This window comes from Colossoma macropomum, unplaced genomic scaffold (genome assembly GCF_904425465.1).
Source record: "Colossoma macropomum unplaced genomic scaffold, Colossoma_macropomum, whole genome shotgun sequence".
In the NCBI taxonomy this organism is placed as follows: Eukaryota; Metazoa; Chordata; class Actinopteri; order Characiformes; family Serrasalmidae; genus Colossoma; species Colossoma macropomum.
Genome location: NW_023494805.1, coordinates 40,342,469 through 40,364,119, shown reverse-complemented (window position 1 = coordinate 40,364,119; position 21,651 = coordinate 40,342,469). Strand labels below are relative to the sequence as shown.

The 21,651-nt window shown below is 40.0% G+C and overlaps 1 protein-coding gene across 4 annotated transcripts in view; it reads right to left on the bottom strand.

Moving 5' to 3' along the window:
* The window catches only part of abi1b (abl-interactor 1b), a 30,390-nt gene extending 8,788 nt beyond the window's left edge, over window positions 1–21,602 (bottom strand). For 2 of the 4 annotated variants that reach the window (XM_036597102.1, XM_036597104.1), the window contains exons 1-6: window positions 21,415–21,602; window positions 10,776–10,943; window positions 5,351–5,527; window positions 3,857–3,871; window positions 1,784–1,890; window positions 815–955 (exon numbers count right to left, since the gene is read on the bottom strand). In XM_036597102.1, coding sequence (XP_036452995.1) covers window positions 815–955; window positions 1,784–1,890; window positions 3,857–3,871; window positions 5,351–5,527; window positions 10,776–10,943; window positions 21,415–21,531 — 725 coding nt within the window. In that variant the 5' untranslated portion in view covers window positions 21,532–21,602. The remainder of the gene's footprint in view (window positions 1–814; window positions 956–1,783; window positions 1,891–3,856; window positions 3,872–5,350; window positions 5,528–10,775; window positions 10,944–21,414) is intronic. The other 2 variants (XM_036597103.1, XM_036597105.1) reach the window with 1 other exon arrangement.
* Between the last annotated feature and the right edge of the window lie 49 nt (window positions 21,603–21,651).

The window sequence follows — 21,651 nt, the reverse complement described above, 5'->3', positions numbered from 1 at the left end:
TTATAGGCTAAGACGCTAATTGGCGGGAAAAAAGCTTTCATGGACCTCTAAAGTCGTCTTGTCAGTCTCTGGTCAGTGTTATGTCCATGTAAGGAACTATGAATCTAAGCAGGTTTTCTCTATGGGAAAAAATAATTGTTAAATTTACAAATAATTTTTTGTATTTTTTTTCTATGCTGTTTATTTATAAAGATAATTTAAAGTGAAGCTGAAATAGTTAGATTTATGAGTTTGAATTTTAAACAAAATTTTTTTCTTTATTTACAAATGCTGTCCCATGTTTTCACGTCATTACCGACACAGAGTTTCAGTCTGTGGGCGGAGCCTTATTTTGGCCACACCCCCGCATTTCAGAGCAGGAAGTGAGGCTGCATCCCTGTTCCTCATGGCCACACGGTGAACAGTTAGATCCCATTTTTTTTAAAGTAAAAGTGTCCCAAAGCGAAAGTCAGTGCGGAACACTAAGAATTGTCACTAACGAAACACCGATTTTCTGCAATTAAAGAAATTTTTCCTGTTTTTTTCCTGATTTTATGTGTGCACAGCTGTTCAAAGCTGTGTTTGCTAGTCACGTACTGGCTAGCATTTCTGAGTTCTGCTCAAAATGAGCTAAAGTCTAAAGTCACCACCGAAACAGTCACTACTGAAACATTTGGTAAATTTGTGTACACTCTTTTAAAGGGTTCTTTGAGCGCTCATGCTCAGATAGATACAGCTTCTGTCTGTATGTTACACTGTCAACTGTATTTTATCTGTTTTTACTGATTGATAAGAGTCATAATAATATGTGGTGTGTTGCTTATTTATGATGCACCTGTGTGTCCTGGGTCTCTGGTTGAGCGAGGCTGTGCGTCCAGGGCTGTTCTGACCTCCTAGCCGAGCTGGACTGGTCATGTAGTCGTTAGGCACCACCGGAGGCTTGACGGGCTCCAGAGTTTTATAGGGTGTGTTCCTTCTGAGAGAGACACACATACCTCAGGTTATCTTAATAAAACTACAGTATTAAAGAGTGACCGTTCCAGACGTTCATCCTAGAAGGGACATTATAGCTCATTTCATATAATACGCATATATTTAATTCCCAGTTTTAATGTACTGAATATATGCATTTTATACATTTTCACTGTTGTAAAATATCTCTGAAAACATCTGATATCTCTGAAACAGTAGCTTTAAAGGAGAAGGATGATCCTATGTTCCTAAATTTAATGCAATCTCTAATACACACTGTCATTAAAGCAAAATGATCACTAAATACTATGAAATTCTGAACTTCATGTAGGTATTTCAAAGATTCTACTTTTCACTCAGGTTGTCATGCTGATAGTATGATTTGTTATGAAAACCTTATGCATTAAGGCTAATACATTTGCATTCAAATGTTTAAGATATTAAATTCACGATATAAACAAAGTCTTTCAGAGTGGTTTGGTGTGAAGTGCTCCATTCTAGAGAAACGTACAGAGTCAGAATTGTTCACAGTGGTGGGAGCAGACGAACCCCTCTAAAACAACCCCTGGTTCCTATCGCCATCACTGTAAAGAAATCTGAGTTTCTCTACAACGCATGATTTCACATCAGAATAGTCCAAATGACTTTCCATTTAAATCTTAACAACTGAGTAATTCAAAAATTTTGGAAAATTGGTGGAATTCCCCTTTAAATTAGAAAAAAATTCAAAACAGAACCTGGACTCGACTGTTCGCTGCTAAAAAGCAGTGAAGAAACACAAACTACTCAACTGCTACATAGAAAGCCCTCATCAGTCACAGAAATGACTTACCCCAGGGTGCCCCGCCCTGCCATGGGTGGGCTTGGTGGTTTCTGTGTGGGTGGATTAGTCCTTGATAAAGTCCCTCCCGCTGCCCTGGCAGGCTGGCTGTTCCCTTGCTGGAAAAATGAGGAAAATGGAGATGAATGTTCACCATCAAGATGATATTCATACACCTTTACAACATCTCAGGCATTTATCCACAGTCTGTCTTTCAGAAGACGCAGTACATTCGCTTACAAAGGAGGTGATATGATGAGTGTTGTGATGGATACGATCGGAATCTTGTTTACGAATGGGAATTTGCTTCTTCTGGAAAATATTACAACTCTAAACTGTTTTCATGATTATAATTACTATGCAGTACTGAAAATGGTAAATAACTGAACAGCCATTTACCCAAATGTAAAAATGATGGTCAATATCATGGGTGTCAAACTCAACCACTCAATGGGCCATAATAAAAATCTTATCAATGACCCAAACTGGCCATTGGTCATTCAAAATACACCCAAAAGGCAACCACAGCAAAATGTAGGCACTTGTAGTAAACCTTAAAATATTACAGGAATATTTAAACTATTAAAGAAAGCAACACATAACATGTCAAACCTCTTTTTTTAAACCTGCCCATCTGCTTGAACTACACACCTTGCATCTTTTCTTCATGTGGTGTAACCGCTGTCCCATAGACTGTTGTTAGGGGTGGGAGGTAGCAGACACATTGTTGCAGTGCATGCTGGGGACTGTAGTGCAGCTCACTGTGCTAATATTAATAAACAATAAAATAAATTTGCAGGCCGATTAGGATTGTGCCATGGGCGTGTTATGGCCCGCAGGTGTTTGACACATGGGGTCTCCATCATATTATAAGGGGTGCAGGCCGTGAAGTTCAGCTTTATATAAATTCGCATGTACAAATACAATGATAATCATACATGCACTCTCAAAAAGGTAGTAAACTGTCACTCTTGTCACTGGGGTGGAACCCTCAAGGGTCCATCTCAGTACCTTTAGTCAGGGAACATAACTGAACCATAATCCACTGAAATGATATGTTCTAAGCTGTACTGACTCCACACACCCCGTCTCGTCTCCAGGCTTTTATTTTACTGTTCTGTTTTAAAACATTCGGTTATGAAAAGGTACAAATACGAACTTTTCACCTGGAAAAACTTATTTAAGGTTTACAATCAGACCTTAAAACCACTGTTGTACCTTTGAGGGAACATTTACATTGTTTGTACTTCAAAGAATGAAAAATGTTCCTGGACAGAACCTTTATTTCTCACAGTGTGCGCGACAGTAAAATCATTAAATCAATTTCCCTTCGTTTCCTATCGCTGTATAAAAGATGCATTAGCTTTTCATTCTTGAGTGCACAGATGTTCAGAGTGAGCATGTGAGCTCATTCAGAGCCCAGTTCAGATCACCGAGGGGTGGTCCTTGATTTGTTTAATCACAGTAACAATAAAACGCTACTTACAGTCACATGCAAAAGTTCTGGCACCCCTGTTCAAATGAATAGGGTGAAAATAAATGACACGTCCTCGACAGAGAGCACACTTCTGCACATTTTAAGGCACAATTACTGTTTATTTGCTGAATTTTGGAAAAATAAAATATGTGCATAAAATGTGGCACATGCAAAAATTATGGTACATATTATACTGTAAGTTTCATATTTTTTCAGTGTGTAATACTCAGCAGATAAACAGAAACTGCTCACTAACATTTGCAGAAAAATGTCACATTTAAGTGTGTTTTCTGTAGAGGATGTGTTAACATTTTCTCTTAGAAACTCAACAAAAGGTGTAATTTGACTTTTTTTTTTAAAAAAAATTAATTTTGCACACAACTATATGCTCCTACTCATGTGTTTACTTGTTCAAAACGGTAGTTTGTGACTCAAAATGATTTTTTTTTTTAGAATTGTTGGATCACGTTCTTTACATATCAAATAAACGCAACAACAGGATTCAGAAATTGGACATAAAGGGTTAAACCAAGATGACAAAAGCGCTTTGCAGCCTGTGACAGCTGGGAAACCTCAAAACACTATGAGTCATGTAAGAATGCACTTACCTTTGCTTTTAGCCACTAAGCGGGTTGCAGTGAGAAAGAAAAGAGACACATGTTTACTTATTACTTCAACTCAATAAGGAAAAGTGAGTAAAGAGGAGCGACACAAAAGCCTTTTAATCATGTACACAGAATGATGAAGCACTAAGACCTTCCTGGGCTACGAGGCAAAAGGAAAGAGACAGTTAAAAGGCCAGAGCCAACTGGAAATAAAATTAAGGGATAAACACATAAATGTCAGTTCTAATTGTCTGAGCTGTTTGTAATTATAAGTATCAGAGAAACACTCATTTATTTTGTCAACGAGACAAATGTGGTTCCGCCCTTTAATGAATCATGTCGCATAATTTAATTTAGTTCATATAAAAGATTAACTGTACAGATAATACATTTAGTATGATGGTGCAGCCACAATATTTACAATTAATTTGAATTCAATTAACAAAAATAGCTATTCATCTCTGTACCTGAAGCAGCAAATACTAGCAAACCTAATTTTAGTACCTACAAATAGCTGTCTTTTTTAAAAAAAAAAAAATAAATAAACCCAAGCAGGATTGTTCTCTTATTTCAGAATATAAATGGACTTAGAACTGGTCCCTGAGGTACACCGCGCCCAATCATGTATTCAGTGACCAAATAAACACAACAACAGGATTCAGAAATTGAACATAAAGGGTTAAACCAAGGTGGCAAAAACGTTTTGCAGCTATTCATCTCTGTACCCGAAGCAGCAAATACTAGCAAACCTAAATTTAGTACCTACAAATAGCTGTCTGTTCTTTTAAGGATACAAATCCAAGCAGGACTGTTCTCCTCTTTCAGAATATAAATGGACCTAGAACTGGTCCCTGAGGTACACCGCACCGAATCATGTATTCCTGACACTACTCTGGGTCAGTCACCCTGAATATCTGAATCTAACTAAACACAACCACTCTTTACAAACAGAAAAATTAGGCTGTAACTCCAGAATGCATAATAACTGGTGACTACATGCATCGTGGGGAGCACAAGGAAGCTAGACCAGTATCTAATTAAGCACAGACTTGTTTGAATGAATAATAGCCGAAGTAAGGATGCCGCTCAGAACTGACTGGCAGGAGGGCCACGTTTGATGAGCACCAGGTCAAACGCTTTAATGACATCTTCATGGTCTGGGGGGGGCCCTCAGGAGCTTTACTAAGCCCATGGGGTAAACAGGCCTAACCAAGCATTCAAACGAGACCTAGGAGACACTATTACCACATGACCTCGGGGTGAGCAGGATTAGGGATGGACTGCATAATCTAAAGTAGGTCTACCTGAATGGAATACAGAGATTAAACTGACAAAGTAAATCCCGTTAAATGTGTCAAGAATTACAGCACTTTCACCAAAAAATATAATTCACACATATATATAAGCATTTTAGGAGAATTTTGTCAGATGTTCAGCAACTAAAGATCCATTTGGACCTAGATTTCTCTCTCTTTCAATCCAAGACAGTGTACTCACTTTAACACCGTGGCCCACATCGTCCAGCAGGGTGTAATCTATGGGCTTCCTGATGTAACGCACTGGTCGCTCCATGTTGCCAGGGGCAATGATCTTGTGGGTCCTGGACGTGTTCTTGTTTGTGGTCAAAATCCCAATCTCTCGTCTCGCAACTTTCTCTTTATGGATGTCCACAGTCTACAAAGAAACAAATAGAGATGGAAAAGCTTCTCAGTAATCTGATACACACTTATGAGTGAAATGCTAGCATAAAGTTTTAAGGTGGGCACACATAGAAGAAATTTAGGGTGCGTAATGTGTTTGATTGATTTTCTAAGTGGGAATCAACTACAACGCACACACTTCTGCACATTTAATGCACAATTATTTGCTGAATTTAACGGGAATATTTTCACAAATATTATCTTTTATATTATATTTTTTTCCAATACGTTAAACTCGGCAAGAAAACAGAAATTATGATGTAGAATTTGCTGAAAAATGTTTCTTAATTTTGTTCCATATATTTTCACTTAGAAAATCAATAAAACATGTAATTTAACCAGATATGAGGTGGGCAGTATGACAGCATTTACTACTGTGTTACTGTGATAAATTATGCCACAATATGCCCTAATATGCTTCTCTGAGGGTATCGTGGATATAGTTTAGTTTAGTGCAGCAGTGTGTAAAGTGTTGAATATTAATCATTGTATTCATAATTTTTGATAGTATTTTTTAAACGTACTTCTTTGTCTGTTCTAACTTATCAGATGTCAGAAAAATAAATATTGTGACTTATTAAAGGGGAATTCCACCAGTTTTTCTAAATTTCTGCATAATTCAAACAGTGAGATGTAAAACCATTCAAAATGGTCTGACCAGCTTAAATGTCTTTACAGTGGTGGTGACAGGAATCTGGGGTTGTGATGCCTACATTGCAAATATATGCCAATGAAAAACCTCCAGTGAACCAACATGTGTCCTCTGAATTTTATACTTAACATTAATGACGGTAAAATAGTGTTAAATCTGAAAAATTAAGTATTTCTGAAGACTATTTTGCCTTATAATACCGTGCATGCATCCCTATGCCATGCATGGATTTTTAAAATATATTTAAAACGTTTTAGTCCAAAGCTTCTCAAAACTACTGTAGAACAGTGTCTCAGACATCAGGCAGTGAATTCATAACCATTTCATGTAACAACTTTCTGTGACGGAGTTTTTAGAGGCTGATGCCTGGTTCCTATCACCACCACTGCAGTAAGTAAGGTTGTCTAACGGCATGTTTCACATCAAGACCACTCTGACCACTCTACTTAAGCAGAAGTTCTGTGGAAATCATATTTAGGTTGTTAAGATGAAATGTAGCTGCACCACTTAGCCACCACTTCTAGCTTTAGGTTCCCTCATGTTTCTGCTTTCAACACCTGCTCATCTATATATATTTATAGCTCGTGATTGCAGATGTCAGTCGCCGCATAATAGAAGGTGTCACTGTGTGAAAATAGGCATTTTGCATGTGTGTACAGGGGGGACACAGGAAATGGGTCTACCACGCGTGAATGTGGGCAGAGTTCACATACGCTGCAATAACATACTGAGCTCTTTCAGAGCATTTGATAAAATAAATACAACTTACCATGATTAGTCTGTTCTCGAGCTGCACGATATGGCCAACGTACTAGTAATTACACTCTGAATACCACGACTGCCTCGCTATATATTAAAAGCTCACTGATGAATCTAGAACATGATGGTTAAAGACTGGCTTGTGTTTTGCTGAATTACATGAAATTCACCATGTTTCATCACAACCAACAGTAACTATCCTCTAGAACTGTGATGACTGACGCTCACAGCACACAGTACAAACACTGGGATATGTTAGAAGACTCATTTGCATATTGCAGCCATCTGCTGCATCAGTATTGCAAGGCCAGTGTAAACAATGTCTACAGGGACAGTCAAGTTCTACACCATAAAGACAGGAAATACACACTTTACGGCCTCCTAGTTTTTTAGTTCAGGTGTTTTTAAGCAACACCCATTGCTAACAGGTGTATAAAACCAAGCACATAGCCATGCAGCATCCATGGACAAACACTGGCAGTAGAATGGGTCATACTGAAGAGCTCAGTGACTTTAAACGTGGCACTGCCATAGGATGCCACCTCTGCCACAAGTCAGTTTGTGAAAGTTCTGTCCTGCTAGATCTGCCCCAGACAACTGTAAGTGCTGCTATTGTGAAATGGAAGCATCTAGCTCAGCCACAAAGCGGTATGTAAACTCACAGAGTGGGGCCACAGAGTGTTGAAGCACGTAGTGGGCCTGTCCTCTGTCGCGTCACTCACTACAGAGTTCCAAACTGCCTCTGGAAGCAACATCAGCACAAAAACTGTGGGTCAGGAGCTTCATGAACTGGGTATCCATGGCTGAGCAGCTGCACACAAGCCTAAGATCACTATGCGCAATGCCAAGTGTCGGCTGGAGGGGTGTAAAGCGCGCCGCCACTGGACTCTGCAGCAGTGGAAACGTGTTCTCTGAAGTGATGAATCACACTTCACTATCTGGCAGTCTGATGGATGAATCTGGGTTTGGTAGATGGCAGGAGAACGTTACCTACCAGAATGCATAGTGGTAACAGTAAAGTTTGGTGGAGGAGGGATAATGGGCTGGGGCTGTTTTTCAGGGTTCCAGTGAGGTTAATGCTACAACACAAATACATTTTGGTCAATTATAACTTGGTGGTTGTTAAAGACCCTTTCCTGTTCCAGCTTGACTGAGCCCCTGTGCACAAAGTGAGCTCCATAAAGACATGGTCTGGCAAGTTTGGTGTGGAGGAGCTCCAGTGGCCTCCACATGACCTCAACCCCACTGAACACCTTTGGGATGAACTGGAACATCTAAGCCAGGCTTTCTAGTCCAACAGCAGTACCTGACCTCACATACTCGAACATCAAAACTGGCCAGCCTGCACATTTCTAACTGACTGTTACCCATCAGACCATTACTTGCACTTTAACTCTAGTTTACTGACCTGTATAAAGGTCAAACAATAAACATTGGTTTTACTGATAGAGGCACAAAGCAGGGCGGCATCGAAATGGGATTTGTGGGCCTATGCATTTATAAAATGTGAAAAATGGGACTAGATCTGCTGGATTAGCTTTACGGAGAAATAAACTGTTATTTATAAAGGGATATAAATGCAGTAAAACAAATAAAATGTGGGTCATAGTAACCCAGTGTCACCTAAACATCCTGCTCTTCTAGATAAATTCTAAATAAATGGATGATCAAATACTGCTTTGTAATATCAAATTTTTTTATGTATCCCTAAGAAAAAGTGATGGAAACGTTTCTACTATATGCTCACAAAAGCACAATCTGCTGGACCAAGAGATTTTATGATACGTCTCAAACTGAAAAGTGCTCAACAAACCACTTCCCCGTTGTCCCTGAGCTCAGAGGACAAAATGCCAACCAAATGTCTCCAAATTATCAAGAGAATCCACTTAACATTTCTGAAAGTGCCTTTTGCGATTTGATCGGTCATGTCTAGACATCCTGGCAGGGGACATGGGAACGTTCCTGTTTGGTCCAGAAAAGAGGACCAGTTCTCAGCAGGTCGACCAGCACTTTTCGCTGCTTCTGCGCAGTAGCTGTTGCTATAAACAGTGGCTTTTGTCTCAGTTCAAAACCTTAAAAAATAAATGTTTCAAATCCTTCACATTTGTTGACCTCTACACATGAAGACAAGGTATGATAATCTGTATTAGGGTTAGGCGATACGGCAAAAAAGTCATATCATGATACTTCAAGAAGTTTTCACATACACAATATGTTACAATATTTATTTTTTCCTGATATGCGATTAGATTGAACAGATAAATTAACGCCACATTTAAAAATACCATTAAAAACTGTGAATACAATGATTTATATTCAACACTTCACACACAGAGCTGCACTCAATACAGTTAAACAGGACTAACTATATTGTCTTTGTAAACAAACATGCAGTTCAGATGTGTTTTTAATCATAAGTACTTATGATTTCCCTGATATGCTCTGAAAAGTCTATTGTGGTATAACATTGTGGGCTAATTTAGCACGATAATGATAAATATTGCCATATTACCCAACCTTAATGTTTATACTTTTATTCCCAGGTAGTAAGAGGATAGTGGGCTACCATTGGCCCCCTGACAGCAAAGCTGGTGGCCCACCTGCTTTTTGCTCAGCGTTTCAGGGTGGCTGGAATAAAATCCCACTTTTCAGCGCTCATTTTTCACTCACAGCCCAATTCACTCATTTTTCCTTCCTTTCTTTTTTAAAGTGTTTATTTTGTAAATTTGTTTAGTAAATAATTTTAGCAGCTTATACAGCTGCAACCAATCTAGCACAGCGTAATCGACAACATTTACAATATTTTAATATATAGAAAAATATAAATATATTTTAAATATTTTTATATTTCCCTCTAGCCACTGTTTGGGAATTACACTGCAAGTCCTCAATGAATGGGGGTGAATGGAGCTAAACGGCTAAAAACAAAAAGTTAAAATAGTTTCTAATCACTCGCCCAGAACTTTCCTTTCATTTTAGAAAGTAGAAGGACGTATTTCACTAAAAAAGCAAAGAAGACTCACCTGTATGTTTCATTTTTTATACAGCAAACGGGTTTTGGGCAGCAGAACGCTAACATTAGTGCTACTGAGTGCTGATTGGTTGGCGAGCGGAGTAGCTCATTGGCTGTTCGCGCTCACTGATGTCATGAATGTACATGTAGGTCATTTTAAACTATAACTCGTGTTCAAAAGTGTTTAAAAATATAACAGCAGTGTTAAAACGTTTTATGCTGTTCTGTGTTTGGGATATAAATGCATTCTTTTATCTTAAAAATCTTTAAGCATTTATAAACTAGGATTTTACTCAAATGCTCCATCTTAACCCATTCATTTTGGACCTGCTCGGGAGCGCCCTCTAGCGGTTGAGAAACCCAGAGGACATTACAGAGCGGGAGTTCTCCTCTCTACAAGTTCTCTGCTAACGGTGCTGTCTGTTCATTTTCCCACAGAGATCAAATTATGTTATCAAATTAATTACTGAAGCTGCAAGGCTAATATAGCTAAAAGTAAGGACAAAAGCAAGTTGCATAGCTAACAAAGGTTTTTTTTAATCATAAAAATGTGTAAATTTAAAGTAAACAAGTAGCCAAACTACTCCTTCACCACAGAGTTTCAGTCATTCTCTCCAAACTCAGAATCCTCATAAGCTCACATGACAGCATGACAGTGTGAATACAAGCCACAAGTTAACTCATTGGAAATAAGAGACTTATTCAAACCAAAAGCCCCCCTAACACCCCCAAGGCTTTGGGGGAAGAACCATTTGGCTTGTTGTGGAAGCGCTGGCATGGCGACGGCGGCAGGCTGACCTGGGAGATGTGGTTGATGGAGGATTCCATCCGGCGCAGCTGCGAGGCCTGGATGTCCAGCAGCTGCAGCACGTTGTTGGCTAAGGCATTGATCTGGTAGGCCACGCTGGCCAGAGACTGGGTGGTGTAGGCTTTGGTCTCCTCCAAGGCTTTCTTCTTATCCTGCGCCTGAGAGCAGAGACAGGGAGAGATGGTTGAAGTGATATGCCTGTAAATCTACCCACGGGACCAGAAGCCATCAGAAATCAAACGCGAGATAACGCCAACACGGATCAAGCCAGAACAGACGTTCCTTTGAAAATAAAGATGTTTGAGATTCTGAAATTTCTAAAATCAACTGATAAAATGTGATTCAACATGCTGTGAAGCTGGAGGAAGCTGAGCTGGAGCCTCAGTGTCTGTTTCCCAGACATGACCAGGCCTGCAATCAGTATCAGGTTGTATGGCCAAAAATTGATATTCCAGGGTAAAAAAAAAGTTGTGGTGCTGCGTTATCATATGTTCATTGTTAGACAACAAAAAGTTAATTTACAGCGATGGGCCGAACATTCTTCTCCTCTTTCGATGGTCCATTGCTGCTTGGCAATGACACCATACCATATAGGTTAGCAGTGGATTATTACTAACATTACTATTATATCATTGTTATTATTATTATTATTAACAATCAAAGTAAATCAGAATTGTTTTTATTGTGCAAAATAGTACAAACAAAACTGAACAATATATAGAGAAACCTCAATACAGCCCTGCAGGCCTGGCAAAAATGGTGAAATGCAGTTTCTTGTCTTCGTTTCTACGAGGCTGAAGTTGGCTTCGTATTCGCCAGTTTTTGATCAAATTTTCCGTTCCACCTTAAATGAAGCAGCAGTTCCATTCTGGCTAAATGTAATTACTGCACCATTTAAGGTGGAACAAATTCAAATAAGCAGCCGACTTCAGGTTCGTCTCACTTCTCAAGTTATTCGTCTCATACATGCGTCACAATACAGTTGCCACACCGACCATCAGACACTGTTTGAATTTGGAAAATATTAGAGTCGCGCATCCTTCAGTACCAGCTGCTCCACGGTCATCTATGTTCACTGCCTCAAATATAAAGTGGACTACGTCAGATGTAATGGACTAGACAGCGGGAGGTGACGGAGGGTCTGCTGTGTTTTCATTTTCATTTGAAATGTGAATAACTCATCCCTGACTCAGACACTCAGCTAAATGGGCTGGTGCACTTTTGTACGCCCTCGTTATCTGCACTTATTTGCCGTGTATCACTATAACTACACTATATAACACTATATAAGACATGAGGAAGGATTTCAACCGGTATACCAGATGGTACACACTGGTAGCAGTGGAGCCTGCACCATTAAATGCTGATTCACCATTAAAAATCCTAATTAATCCAGGCTTAGGTCAAACCTGAGGCCCCCTGATATCCTGAAGCTCTAACAGATTTGTAGTTATTTTCTACAGCCTTTAAAACTGCACGATCACTACACCCCAGATGAGTTTGCCATCCTATGTCATTTAGTTTAAAGTGCTCAGATCTATATTTAGCCTCTTCTGCCTTTTGATGGAAGAAGAAAATGTACCGTACTGTCACACTGCTGATTGTTAGTCAGCTCAACATCTCACAAAGAACTGAGAAGCAGTGATGCTCGGAAAACAACAAAGAATTCCATCCCCTCAGTGGGACGTCTGGTCTGACAGGGGTAAAGCTGAGCAGCATTGTTCTGCTAAACATTTAAAGCCATTAGAAAGTGTCAGTATATATATATAGTTCAGAATTCACTGTGCTGCTTTTGCCAGCAGTCACATCATTAATAAATACAAAGGTACCAGTACTATTGGCAGCCATACATGCCCATGTCTTAACACTACCTCCACCATGCTGGACGGATGTACAATTTCAAACTGTGTCTATTCCATTTTTTAACACGTTACTTGATTGAATGATTAAAGCCTATTAAACATATTGATGTATTTTGATGTAAAAAGAAGTATTTTGATATTAATAATATAATAATATTGTGTTGTGTATATACACACTTACATTTTTATTGTATCATGACTTTTTTCAGATACAAATGCAAATTTGAAAATGCTAATTAAATTTACTTTAATTTTGACCTCAGAAATGAAAATCATATCCAACTTCCAAAAAAAACTCCAACTCCGGAATGTTCAGTCTGATTGGGAACGGTATGCCTGTATACAGCTGTTTGATCCAATGTATGGTTTTCGTACAATCGTCGTTAGATGACAATTTTTTCCCATAGGAACGAATGGGGGCAAAAGTTTGTGCACCCAGCTCATGTCATGACGGTACAAGTCCATGAGCAACACCGTATTAACCACATAGGATACAACAGCAACCTCCAGCAACTCCCTAGCAACCACCTAGGATACCATAGCAACTGCCTAGCAAACCCCTAGCAACCACCTGGGATACCATAGCAACCACCTAGCAACACCCTTAGCAACCACCTGGAATACCAAAGCAACAACCCAGCAACACCCAAGCAACCAACTGGGATACCAGAGCAACCTACTAGCAACCATCAGGAATACTATAGTAACCGCCTAGCAACACCCTAGCAACCACTTGGGACACCCCAGCAACAACCTAGTAAAACTCTAGCCACCACTTGGGATACCATAACAACCACATAGCAACGCCTTAGCAACAACTTGGGATACCAGAGCAACCACCTAGCAACCATCAGGAATACCATAGCAACCACCTAGCAATTCTCTAGCAACCACTTGGGATACCCCAGCAACAACCTAGAAAAACTATAGCCACCACTTGGGATAAAACAACAACCACATAACAACGCCTTAGCAACCACCTGGGATACCATAGCAACCACTTGAGATCCCACAGCAACCAGGTAAAATCATGTTATATTCTCGATTAATCAGGACTTACCCCAGCACATTTACAAGCACATGGCCTCCATGAACTTAAGCGTTACACTACCAGTGAAACAGTTAACCTTTGACCTAGCTCCAATTAACAGCGTAATTAAATGTGACTTGGACAGAAACCCAATTAAGGAAGGCTGGACTCCAGGAATAAACGCTGTAATTACAGAAGCTGAGAGGTTCCACAGGAATGCAGCTCTGTCTCAACTGAACACTGCAGATCTTTTATTCCCTGTATATTAGTGATCACAGCACATCACATACTAGCACTGTTTACAGCACTTACTTCTCATTCTGGGCCTCGAATGTCAGCGAGTGTGTGAATCAAACATATAGTCCCCGATTTTGTGCTTCGTGCCAAGTAGGTCGCTCAGAGACAATGGAGTTTGGGTCAGTGGGTCAGCGCACTTCTTAATGAGCTGCGTTCTCCGGGCATCAGTATCAGTCAAAGTTAATTGATCTGACGCTCTGGAGACAGTCGACAGTGTAGAGCTGGTGTGGTCACAGGACATTAAAGAGAACTAGAACTAAGCAGAGTTACTGCTACTACCTCTCACCTCTTACTTACTAGGTTATCAGAAATGTTTTTTAAAAGAACGTGGGAACTGGCTGGGTCAAGGGCACATGCCACGGTGCAGTATACCTTTTTGAGGTATATATATATATATATATATATATATATATATATACACACACACCGATCAGGCATAACATTATGACCACCCCCATGTTTCTACGCTCATTGTCCATTTTATCAGCTCCACTTACTATATAGGTGCACTTTGTAGTTCTACAGTTACAGACTGTAGTCCATCTGTTTCTCTGCATACTTTGTTAGCCCCCTTTTACCCTGTTCTTCAGTGGTCAGGACCCCCATGGACCCTCACAGAGCAGGTACTATTTGGGTGGTGGATCATTCTCATCACTGCAGTAACACTGACGTGGTGGTGGTGTGTTAGTGTGTGTTGCGCTGGTGCAAGTGGATCAGACACAGCAGTGCTGCTGGAGTTTGTTTTATTATGTATCTAGTATGAAACTGAGGTGGATATTCTGCAGGTATGACAGTGAATAATGAAGTGAGGATAACCATCTGAAGACTCTCTGAGTTTAGAGTGTAAATAGAAGTTTATCTGTTCAGGTCATGAATCTGAACAAAAAGGAAGACATAAAAATGCAACACCAGCAGTGCTACCAAGATGATTGAAATGCCAGAAAGGCTCCCAGCTGGACTCCGGTGGCCAGTCTGAAGGACGATGAAAAGACGAGGTTTCAGACAGACAGGACATTATCAGCTGTGTGTCTCAGGTCAGTGTGTGACCTGAATTTTAAGCCAATCTCATTTTTACACCAAAGAACAAGACTTACACTCGACTCGCATATGTTAGTAATCAAGTTTGCCTGGCGTCATTCATTCTGATTAGAGTTTTGTTTGTAGCATCAAAGGTGCCGAAGCGCCTTTATGCTGATTGTTTGTGAGGTGTTATTGCTACTCGATGCTCTTTTTCCCTTCTTAAGTTCACCCACTTTAGTGCAGACTCAAACCTGTAGATAAAGAAGTTAGACTGAATGTAAATGGAATAAATTATGTAACTGTGTAATTAGTGATTATCTGATTGGGAATGGTGTGCTTCTATACAGCTGTTTGAACCAATATACGGTATCGTACGATCGTAATGATACGTAATGACAATTTTTTTTACCGTAGGAATGAAGGGGGGCCAAAATTTGCGCACTCAGCTTATGTCACAACGATACAAGTCATATAGGTATATATAACTATATAGGATACAACAGCAACTCTCTAGTAAGGATACCTAGGATACCTTTGCAACCGCCTAGCAACTCCCTAGTAACCACTTGACCTAGCAAAACCATAGCAACCACCTGGGATACCATAGCAACCACGTAGTTACACCTTAGCAACCATTTGGGATACCATAGCAACCTCATGGCAACACCATAGAAACAACTTGGGGTACCATAGCAACTGCCTAGCAACACCCTAGCAACTGTTAAAGCAATCATCTGGGATACCATAACAACCACCTAGCATCACCTAGAATACCACAGAAACAGCTTAGCAACACCCTAGCAACCACTTAGGACAACATAGCAACTGCTTAGCAACACTCTAGCAAAACCTTGGATACCATAGCAACCACCTAGCAACATCTCAAAAACCACTAAACCACTAGAGATCCCACAGCAACATCATAGCAACACTATAGCAATCATCTGGGATACCATAGCAACCATGTAGCAACACCTAGGATACCACAGCAACAGCCTAGCATCACCCTAGCAACCAATTAGGATAGCACAGTAACCGCCTAGCAACACCCTAGTAACCACTTAGGATAGCATAGCAACTGCTTTGCAAAACCCTGGCAACCTATTGAGATCACACAGCAACCTCATAGCAACACCATAGCAACCACTTGGGATACCATAGCAACCGCCTAGCAGCACTCTAGTACCCGCTATGACAACCATCTGGGATACCAAAGCAAGCACCTAGCAACACCAAGGATACCACTGCAACAGCCTTGCAACACCCTAGCAACCACTTGGGATGTCCCAGCAAAACCTAGCAAAACCCTAGCAACCACTTGAGATACCACAGTAACCACATAGCAACACCATAGCAACCACTTTGGATACCATGGCAATCACCTAGCAGTATCCTAGCACCTGCTATAGCCACCATCTGGGATACCACAGCAACAGCCTAGCAACACCCTGGCAACCACTTAGGATACTAAAGCAACTGCCTGACAACACCCTAGCAACCACCTGGAATACCATAGCAAACACCTATGAACAAGCTTAACTCTGCATTTTCATTAGTAAGTATACTATTCTAGTTTATGATATGAGGGTATTAACTTTAGATTCATACGGGTTAACAGTCTAATAGAAGGGGTCAGTTTGGTAATAATGCGTCTAATGTTGTCTGTTATTACACATCTCTATATACACCGGTCAGTTATCATCCTTTCTATCATTGTTTCTCATCCCTTCCTCTAAAATACCTCATCAGCCAGAGCCTGGGTTCAATTAAAGCTCCATACAGTTACTACAGTCCCAGAAACCTTCGTGTGAAAGGGAGGAGGATTGATGTCTCAGTGGAGCCCAGTGAAAGCTGAGCCGGCGCTATACACTCCATCTGAATGCATCACCCTCAAACACCTCATGAATAGGGATGCATCAGTATGGGAATTCTGGGCTGATGCTGATATACATTTTGTAACATATATGTGGAACTATGTGTACCTGGATTAGCATGAGGGAGAAATATGATTTATTATTATTATTCATTTTATTCTGCTGGGTTAGAAATGCAGTAAAATAAATGAAATGCAGATATTTTAGCGCAGTAACCCAGCATCACCTGAACATTCTGCTCTCCCAGAGACAATTAATACATCATCAAATACTGGTTTCAAATATCAGTCAAATCTAAACATCAGTCCGATGCTGATTATTTTTTGGGCAAATATCTTTTGATACCAGTATTTTGATATCATTGTGATCTCAATAGTTGTCATAGTAACCCCTAATGTGGCGGTGATATTATGGGAAATCCTGCCCTTCAATAAAAAGAACCATTTAGCTAGATGGCAAGGAGCCTTCCTTTGTTTTGGAGATATGCGCTTGTAGCAACAACAAGAAGAAAAATGCTTTCTTAGCAAACTATTTGTGTGATTTCGAATGTTTTTAACCTGGCGGTCAGTTTCAGGTGTATAGGTTCATCTGATAGACAGTATCCTGGTCCTATACGACTGGAATAACTGCACAGGGATGTTGTTGCTGGTGAATGGATAGACTTTCCTTTAAGGACTCTGCAATACACTCACTACTTCAGACTAGACTGCACAACCAGATACAACGAGATTAAACACTGTCCTGCACTGTTTTGACCAAACATAGTTATGTGAATGCTTTGATTCATCAAAACACCCACAGAAACTCATCTGGAACATCTGAGAACATGAGAACATATATACATTAGTGTGTGTATATATATATATATATATATATATATATATATATATATATATATATATATATATATATATATATATATATAATGTATATTAATACTATATTCTGAGATTCTAATACTATATTCTGAGATTTAATAAGTTGGAACAGATAAAATAGAACCTGTAGTGCAACAAATAAAACATACTGTAGTAGTAAGAATAATAATAATAATAATAATTATAATAATAATACAACTAAAATGATTTTCATTCAGTGTTTTCAAACTGCCTTGCACTAAATCCAATACAGGCTAAATTATGCTCATCAGTGTTCTTAAAGTACTGACGACGTGCAATACAAACTCAGAAAAGCGTACTGTGACAATTTATCATGATAGCGATAGAATATCATCATATCATGTTAATATATTAAAATATGTGCACATATATAAATGAAATATATGCAGTAGTGTAAATTAATCCATTCCGATTATTCGCTGTCGGAACAAAACCTTGTATCTTCATTTTTGACGTTTTTCGGTTTTTGACATAATTTAAAAATGCCTGTTGCTCTTTACACTGTGTGCAAATTTCCTGATGAATAGACCAAAAGAAATGTTCCAAAAATTTTAAAAATCTAGTTTCATTAACTTCCATTACAGGTTGAGAATGTTTTTTTCTTCTCCTGTAAAATTACCATTTTGAAGATAAAAGATTTTGTTTCCGACAGATATGATTTATTTCTGTATGGGATATGTACACATTTTCACAACAGAGCTGGGAGATATGGCGATGTAAATCGTCATCATGATAAATTACATCACAATATGTCACAATATGCTTTTCTGATCATACTGCGAACATCGTCAGTACTTCAAAAGTGTGTGAAATGTTGAATACAAGTAATGGGGTTCATAGTTTTTGATAGTGTTTTTAAAATGTGGGCTTACTTTGTCTGTTCCAACTTGCCAGATGTTAGAAAAAAATAAATATCGTGACACATCCTGTAAAAAAAAAAAACTATCGTGATATTACGTATTGCTGTATCGACCGGCTCTATTTCATAATCGACAAAACAAAACATGTCACCTGACCAGGGGTGCCCAAACTTTTGCACACAGCCATATCTGGATTAGCATCACAGAGAAATACGACACTTCTAAAGGGTTACAAATCCAGCAGAATCAATACAACAACCCAGCGTCACCTCCTACATCACTGAATATCAGTTTAAATATAGGCCGAATCTAAACATCGATATCGATCGTTTGACTCCGATATCATCGAGCATCCCTACATTAAAACATATGAGGACTGTGTATTTGAAAAGCAGGGCTTTAGCTGCTCATTAGCCTGCACTCTTAAAGAACATGGTTCTTCAAGGGTTCTTTGGTAAAAACAATAGTTCTATTTAGAACCATAAGTTCTATTTAGAACCATTTCAGGCTAAAATGGTTCTTTGCATGGTAAAATCATTGTTCTGACTGATGGAGCATGTGCTGTATATAGTTCTATACAGCACCAAAAAGGGTTCTTCTGCGCTCTTAAAAAATATGGTTCTTCGAAGGTTCTTTAATAAAGACAATGGTTCTGTATAAATGTTTCTTTGCCTGGCAAAACGGTTCTTCAGATTAATAGGGAATGTGTTGTATACGGTTCTATACAGAACCTTTGAAGAACCATATTTTTTATGAGTGCAGAAAAATCCTTTTTGGCGCTATATGGTTCTTCAGAGGTTCTTTATTAAAGACAATGGTTCTATATAGACCCATGAACACTCAAAGAACCATTTGCATGCTTAAATGGTTCTTTGCCTGGTGAACTGGTTCTTGGCTCTCTACGGCACCAAAAAGCTTTCTCCTGTGTTGTATAAAACGTCGTTGTATACAAGTACAATATTGTTCTTTTTGAAAATGGCACCAAAAAGGGTTCTTCAGCACTTAAAAATATGGTTCTTCAAAGGTTCTTTATTAAGAACAATGGTTCTACATAGATCCATGAACACTTAAAGGACCATTCGCATGCTTAAATAGTTCTCTGCCTGGTGCAGTAGTTCTTCAGATTGATGGGGAAAGTGTTGTGTATGGTCCTATTCAGAACCTTTAAGGCAGCATATTTTTAAGAGTGCAGAAGAACCCTTTTTGGTGCTATCTGGTTCTTCAAAGGTTCTTTATTAAAGACAATGGTTCTATATAGACCCATGAACACCTGAAGAACCATTTGCATGCTTAAATGGTTCTCTGCCTGGTGCAGTAGTTCTTCAGATTGATGGGGAACGTGTTGTATATGGTCCTATATAGAACCTTTGAAGAAGCATATTTTTTAGAAGTGCACAAGAACCCTTTTTGGTGCTATCTGGTTCTTCAAAGGTTCTTTATTTAAGACAATGGTTCTATACAGACCCATAAACACCTGAAGAACAATTTGCATGCTTAAATGGTTCTTCAGATTGATGTGGAATGTGCTGTATATGGTTCTATAGAGAACCTTTTCGAAAATGGTTCTCTATGGCATCAAAAAGGGTTCTGCTATTGTTACGAAGAACAACTTCACCATGCAAACAACCATTTAAGCATGAAATGGGTCTACACAGAACTCATGGTTCTAAACAGAACCACCGCCTTTACTGAAGAACCCTTGAAGAACCATCCTTTTGAAGTGCCTACGCCTGTTCATCCAAGCCAACACATACAAGTCTGCCTGCGTAATCTGAACGACTCTCAGACAGGAGGAGGTCGCAGGTAAACCTCCTCTGACTGCACGAACGCTTCCAATCCAGACAGGTGTAATCCAGATTACGACACGGCTGGGCGTCCAGCATACCGAGCAAACAGCACAGCGGCGATGACACAGCTCTGCTGACAGACTGCATAACCTATACGTCTCTGCGTGGAGGGCTCGTGAGCTGATGCATGCCAAACGCAACCCAGTCCCTTTAAAAACCGAACCACACGCCTTCATTATCTGCTGTGCAAGTTTGGCTGGGATCATTTGCATGGCCACCCCACTGCATTCCCACGGCATAAAGGGGTGCCACGCATCAACATGGGCGTTTTTGGGGGGCTGATATTGGCTGGGTTATGGTAATAAAGCCTGTAAGCAGCAGCCAGGGCTTGTTTGCCATGCAGAGATGAGCTCGTGCTATGACTTGCAGTACCAGTTCCCAGCTGCTGCCTGCAAATGAACCGTGCTTATCACCACTAGGCGACTGCATTCACCTTTAAAACACGATTCGAGCCAATTTGGCACAAATGCAGCACATCCAGTTCGCAGCCTCGGCTTGAATGCATTGCAGAAAGAAGAAATGACAGACACACCCTCGGGGTAGCTTTGTAGCTTTGCTGTGTGTGCATGGAGGGAGAGAGAGGGAGGGAGAGGGAGGGAGAGAGAGAGAGAAAGATGAGGAGAGACAGAAGAGAGAAAGAGAAAGAGAAGAAAAAGAAAGAGAGAAAAAAAGAGAATGGAGAGAGAGAGAGAGAGAGAGAGAGAGAGAGAGGGAGAGAGGATGCATGCAAGCTGAGGGTGTTAATACTCCACCAAATTTGAGCTCGCGCTACACAACCCGGCGTGCTAATTCGATCCAAACACGGTCTAATCTAATAATATCCGAGCCCAATTATCGCTCGTGCGACGAAGAAGAGCCCCGAACAGCACCATCATTCAGAGCTGCACGGACAATAACCGAGCGCCGCCGGAACGAGCCGAGCCCGAATCCGAGTTCTCACCTGCACATAATTGTTCTCGCAGTATTCGGCGACCCGGGAGAGGTTCTGATAGCTCTCCAGCAGAGCTCGCTTCCCAGCCGGGATCTCTTCCTCCAGGAGCATTTGTAGCTCTGCCATCTTTACATCCCTCCGTCTCCGCTCCTCTCTCCCTCACTCTCTCTCTCTCTGCCTGTCTCTCTGTCTCTCTCTCCTCCTCCTCCCACTGCTTTCATTTACAGACCGGCCGGACTCTCCCAT